The 6837-nt window shown below is 40.7% G+C and overlaps 1 protein-coding gene across 1 annotated transcript; it reads right to left on the minus strand.

Annotated features, from left to right (window-relative positions):
* Positions 1–351: 351 nt before the first annotated feature.
* On the minus strand, positions 352–2581 carry LOC109424157 (AFG3-like protein 2; the record flags this gene model as incomplete). Its single annotated transcript, XM_062843308.1, is given in 3 exon segments — positions 352–872; positions 1082–2132; positions 2277–2581. Coding segments are annotated over 3 exon segments (1782 nt in total), but the record flags the coding sequence as incomplete, so codon positions are not given.
* Positions 2582–6837: the final 4256 nt, after the last annotated feature.

Genomic DNA, 6837 nt, shown 5'->3' on the forward strand with positions numbered 1-6837 from the left:
GATAGTTGCTAGCAATCATGTGATGTACTCCAGCGCCGAGCGTATAGCAGAGAATATCCCATGTAAATATGTATGACTATTTTTGCGAGCGCACCGATTGAAAATATCAGAAACAAAAAAAAAACGTTGGGTAGCCCTACTCTAGATAATTGGGACCAAGAAACTAGGCCTTTTTTTCCTCCGTCATCGTTCATGAAACCGGAATACAAAGGAACTTTGAACTCAAAACCTTTTAACCACAGATTCTTTTGTGTTGCTATCGGGACGACTTTATCAAGAAAACAGTAATCGATGCAAAATTAATTTGACGATTGATAAGGCTTTTGGAATGAAATAAACGAAGAGAATCGATTCAGCAACAATTTGTAATTTATTGAAGTCGACTCGAATGGTACCAATATACTTTTGTGTTTGCTTCAAATAGCCCTACAACAATAATCTATCCACTACGCTTTCGTCGTTTCAGTTGGCTTTTTACTGCTCGAATCGTCCTCCTCTGCGGGTGCCTTTTCCTTGTTCCAGCTCGACAATCCTTCCGGAAGAGTGGTATCTTCCTCGAAAGAGCCCGTACCTTCCACAAACTCCTCATAGGTGGATTTTTCCGGGAAAGGTCTCTTTCCGAGCAGTTCAATCATATCGTCCCGGCTGAGGATTTCGTTCTTCAGCAACCGCTCGGCAACCTTCTCCACGTCGGATTTATGCTTGACCAGTAGATCCGTTGTCCGCTTGTACGCACTGTCAATCAGCTTTCGCACCTCTTCGTCAATGAGCTGAGACGTCTGTTCCGAGTAGGGTTTGGTGAACATTGGATCTCCGGACTGGGAATCGAAGCTGACCTGACCGACTTTTTTGTTCATTCCGAAGCGAGTTATCTGTAATGTTTGAAAAATGTGATAGTATTAGGGATAATATCATCTGTTGCCATATTTTGTTTTTAAATCGATTCAGAAGCTCAATGCCAGAATGTTGTAGGAACTTCAAAGTGTAGACCAGAATGTCAACATCGAAGTGTAACAAATTGTCGGAACAGTTAACGCGGATAAAGTACCTCAAAAAGCTATTATTTATGTTAACAACGTACCTGGGCATAAGCACTGTCGGTGATTTTCTTAAGATCATCCTGAGCCCCGGTGGTAATCCGTCCGAAGAAAAGTTCCTCCGAAACGCGTCCTCCAAGGGTCATGCACATGCGATCGAAAAGCTGTTCAGTAGTCAGTAGATATTGGTCCTTTGGTAAATACTGCGCATAGCCAAGACCTTTTCCTCGCGGAATGATCGACACCTTCAACAGAGGATCTGAATGCTCCAGGAACCATCCGGATACGGCGTGACCAGCTTCATGATAGGCAACGGTGCGCTTTTCATCGGGTGAGAGGACGTTGGTTTTCTTCTCCATACCGGCAATAACACGTTCTATTGCTTGTTCAAAATGTTTCAAATTGATAGATTCGTTCAAGTCGCGGGCTGCAATCAAAGCGGCCTCATTGCAAACGTTAGCAATGTCCGCACCGGTGAATCCCGGCGTCAGAGCAGCCATCTTCCTCGCCAAATCCGTTTTGTTCAAGTCAGTCTTGAGAGGACCCAAATGCACTTTGAAAATACTGGCACGACCTTTGATGTCCGGTGCGGGCACGAAAATTTGCCTATCGAACCGCCCCGGACGCAACAGGGCCTTATCCAGAATGTCAACCCGATTGGTAGCGGCTAGAACTACAACGTTCGTTGTAGTATTGAAACCGTCCATCTCGACCAGCAGTTGGTTCAAAGTGTTCTCCTGTTCCGAGTGACCGCCGAAACTTTTTCCACCACGCTTCCGACCAACGGCGTCAATTTCGTCAATGAACAATATACAGGGGGCGTGCTTTCGAGCCATTGCGAACATGTCCCGCACACGGGATGGACCAACACCGACAAACATCTCCAAGAACTCCGATCCCGACACGGTGATGAAGGGAACATTGGCTTCACCGGCCGTCGCCTTGGCAAGAAGGGTTTTACCGGTACCGGGTGGACCAGTCAGCATAGCACCTTTTGGGATCTTTGCTCCCAAGTCAATGTACTGTTGAGGATTCTTCAGGAAGTTGACAAACTCCATGATTTCGATTTTGGCTTCCTCGCAACCAGCCACGTCCCTGAAATAAAACATAAGATGTAGAATTAAATAAACGAAATCAATTTGCAAAAACATGACTTGGTAGACTTATTGTTAGATTTTGAACAATTTAAATTTTTCAACATCATTCTAGATTGTATACATAATAACTTTTATAACTCACTTGAATCCAACGGTGATTTCGTTGGCGTTGATCAGCTTCGCCGTGGACTGCATCACTCCACCGAACAGGCCACCGCCTTTACGTCCGCCCCGGCCGCCCATCATTTCCGATGACCGCCGCATCATGTAGATCAGGAAACCGATGATCAACAGAGTCGGCAAGAGGCCGGTAAGACTAGCAGCTTCTATTTCGCTACGATAAATGACCGGAACGAAATTCACCGGTTCAATGTTCATATCGGTTTGTGCATTTTCCAGGTTGCGTTCGAAGGAATCAACGCTGCCAATGTTGAACCAAAGGGTGCCCTGGGAAATGAGTCACAGTGGGTTAGCATAATGCATGAGTAATCAGGGATCCATTTATCTATTGCTTTGGAAGTACCCCCACGCCTCACAGATACTTTGTTGTCATTTTATGTCTATTTGAAGTACTGTGTAGATATTTATTTTTTCGGTGTTCTTTTTATTATATGGCAAGATAAAGTTTTCCATTTTAAAATTATTGGTTTGAATAGGCTGCTTTTAAAATACTTGCTTTTTTGGCCAACTCTTCAGCAAACGCTGTTCACTTTCTATGGCCATTCTTCTATTGATGGAAGTGAATTGGTTAATGTGTTATTTTGCAGGCTGCCTAGTACATATCCTTACTCAGCGGCCTAGTGAAGCCTTATGACCCGGTCCTAGGTCCTAGGTAAGCACAAACGGAATCACACTTTTGGACGTATGAAACCCCAGCATATTTTTGGATACAGAGTCGAGTTATTGTCTTCGGACCGATGTAAAGAGCCTTGTGAATTATTACATATGTATCACAAACCAATCGTCGCTTTATACCAACATGGCGACCGTGACATAGTACCAACCTGCAATCGCGAGCTAGCTATCAAGCTGTATGCGCATATTTGTAAAATTTTACTATTTTTAATACTTAATTTAAGCAGTCATTGGTATTAATGTGGATTCTCTAGAATCTACAGTGGAACACACATTCAGAAAAAAAAACAAGTTGAAATGTTTACACCGCTTTTCGGCCCCGTATGAAGTTGATCATTAACATCAACTTCATTTCCCGGTCTGCCTAGAAACAGGGGATAGACAAAACGATGGGGATAGGCCAAATTTTCACTTTTCAAAAAAAAAAAATGTTCAACTTGCTGTAACTCTTCGAAGAGTGCATTAAATATTCTCAAATTTTCACTGTAACTTGATCAACTTGAACGGATGTGGAAAAGATCGAGCTATTTAACACGTAGTTAGAAAGGATCTAGAAAAAGGTATAATTATCCGATAGCCAACTTTGAGCGGTTTTATCTGCGGATTGAATCAACCGAACGAAATGAACGTTCCGCAACTCCATTTTGCTGAGCGCTAGGGGCTGTAGGCTGCTGTGTACTGCGGAAAGATTCCCTTCTGACGATATAATACGTCTGACCTTGATGAATTATATTCTCCACCGCCGTCGGACCGAACGATGGCAGGAACTTTTCCGAAACGGGTTTCAGTCATCCGAATATACTCCTCCATGCGTTCTGCAGCTTCGGACTTCTTTCGTAGGAAGTATACGGTACAGTAGCGGGTGAAATCATCTATGACCGTCATAAAATATCGGGCTCCTCCCGGAGTGACGGTGTTCATGGGTCCACACAAATTGGTATGTACGAGTTCCAACATCCTTGGCGACTGTGGTCCGGCTTGCTTTGGGAACGGCACTGTGAAGATCACAAGAGGAACCCCTTGGTGGAACTGTGATCTGGCGCAACTCAGGAAACAATGTTGAAAGAGTTGAAACAGTCGACGTTCGGCTGGTTCGGAGGCTTTCATGTTGGCTCGCAGGGTCTACAGGAGAAAGCTCTCCGGTCTGCTGAACGATCCGGCCGAGGATCCGTCTGGAAAAACCTTTGTACAAATGTTTCCAGTCTGAGTGAAGTCAGTCGGGTAAACAAAATCCTTGCGAAATGTAAGGATTTCCGAGTGAACGAACAACGAAATGCCTTTGCCAAATGGCGATTTCACTTCCTCTGATGAGGAAGTTCTAGAATACTTAATCAGCACACAGTTCCCCGGATGCGTAGATATTACATCTTTGGATGAACCTGACGTCTTTCTCGTACGGTAGTTATGATTCTTTAGCTTCGGCTCTGAGTATTGTAACTATAGAATCGATTGAATGTGCACTAAATAGCTTTGCTCCTTTCAAATCTCCTGGAGCAGATGAGATATATCCTATTTTGCTTCAGAAAGGATTTGATTATTTCAAACATTTTTTGAAAAAAAAAATACTTGTTTGTAGTTTTCCTACATGGTATATCAGGTTGGGCACTCAACTTGCTAAAACAAATTCCCGGTTATTTCCCGGTTTTTCCAGGTTCCTCAACATTTTTCCCGGTTTTATAAAAACTTATTTCTATGGTAAAATAGGAACTCTGACAGTACTATTTTCAGTTTTCTTGCTTTTCTGAATTTAATTTATGAAAAAGTGGATAACTTAACTAGGAAAGACTACAAGTGGTAGTCAAAAAACGCATATCTGTCAAAGGACAAGTATTAGAGGGGGAAATTAAAAGTTAAAAGTTAAAAGTAAAGGAAAAAAATGTCTGACCGAAATATTCATAGATTCTTTGTACATATAATATTGTATTAAAATTATGGTAGAGATTTCTTATGGGAATGCCAAATGATAAATAATTTATCATTTGGCATTTCCATAAGAAATCTCTACCATAATTATTTGTGGGATGAAATTGTTCAGGCATCACTTAATAAATTTCTTGAGAATCTGGAGCAATCCATGGGGAATCTCTGGAGGATTTTTTGAAAAATCTTTTGAAGAAATTCGTGAAGGTAATCTGAGATTTAAAAGTTGTTCTGGTATATTATTGTAGGAATACTTGCTACTGTTCACTGTTGGTTTCGTTAACAGAATACTAATGAAATAACTGAGATGACTCCTAAAGAAAGCCATTCTTAGAAGGGTGAACATATTTTTAGAATTTTTTTCCAGAAATCCTTGAAAAATTTCGTAAAAAAAAACTCTAGAGAACATTTTTAAAAACGGTTGGTTTTGAACAATGTCTTATTATAATTTAGGAAAAACTTACTTCAAGAATGTTTCGAGCAAGCCCTGAAGAAATTCCTAGTAAAATTTGTCGAGGAATTTTTGAAAAAAAAAAATATCTGGGAAAATCTGTGGGGAACGTCTTGTATAAACGCCAAAAGAAATGTTAGGCTAACTTGAATAATTGATGGTATAATATCTGGAGAACATGTCCAAGTGTAGTGCATGGACAAATTCGTTATGAAACTCTTGTAGACGATCAAATCACCTGAAGGATTTTCAGCATCATAAAAAAAATCATAGGTAAGGTAGGACAATACATTGACTGTCCTGCCCAAGAAATGTTGTGCGTGGTACATGTACTACCAGTCCTAACTAATCTTAGCTCAACTAGAATAATTAATTATAAGATTGGAAATTATTATCGTTTAGAGTGAAAACATCAACAAAAGTCTAAAAAAAATTGGCAGTATGCAACACAAAATATTAGAGAGTGCATTTCATTATCTTAAGCTTTTCAGTTATACCTTTTATTATTTAAAGAAAGTGTAACTATAAAAACAAAACAACTAGAAAAGAAATCAATGATTTCAGAAAAAAACTTTATGGATATGTCTTATAAAGAAATTTTTAAGAAATAAGTTGAAATCTGTATGCCATAAAAAATATAGAGAAACAATCATGACCTGGTATAGTTGGATCACAAGAGAATAGGTAATATTTTAGAAAAAAAAAAAATACAATAGTTCTCATAGATGAGATTATGCTGGACTTTCAATACCAAGGAAGGCTGCTGTTCTAAGCGAATTCCCGGTTTTTCCCGGTTGTTTGCGATTCCCGGTATTCCCGGTTGAGTGGCCACCCTGGTATATTCCCAAATTTTGGCGGGATATTACTGTGAAGTTTATTCCAAAAGTTGGTTGTGCGTCGTTTGAAGAAGCAAAGAGTTTCAGACCTATCAGTTTGACCTCTTTTCTTCTGAAATGCTTAGAACGCATTGTGGATCATCACATTCGTGATGTTCATCTGGCCAACGTGCCTCTTCATGTGAACCAACGTGCCTACCAATCTGGTAAGTCCACTGTGACTCTTTTACACAAGGTTGTTTACGATATCGAGAAAGCATTCGCTCAAAAGCAATTTTGATTGAGTGTTTTCTTAGATATCGAGGGTGCCTTTGACAACGTGCCTTTCGATGCCATATTGGTAGCCGCACGGAGTCATGGTATCCTATCTCCAATGATTTCCAATTGGGTTCACCAAATGCTCGAAAACCGATATATCTTCTCGACATTGCGTCTAGCAGCGATAGGAAATTGAGTGTTTGTGGATGCTCCCATGGGGGAGTCTTATCACCACTTTTGTGGAATCTCGTAGCAGATACCCTATTGAGGCAACTCAATAATAGCGGTTTTCCTACAAATGGTTTTGCCGACGACTGCCTTTCGGTAAATCCGAGAAAAACATCTATTGTTATTTTCACGGAAAGGCGAAACCGTAATGGCGT

This window comes from Aedes albopictus, unplaced genomic scaffold (genome assembly GCF_035046485.1).
Source record: "Aedes albopictus strain Foshan unplaced genomic scaffold, AalbF5 HiC_scaffold_144, whole genome shotgun sequence".
Lineage (NCBI taxonomy): Eukaryota > Metazoa > Arthropoda > Insecta > Diptera > Culicidae > Aedes > Aedes albopictus.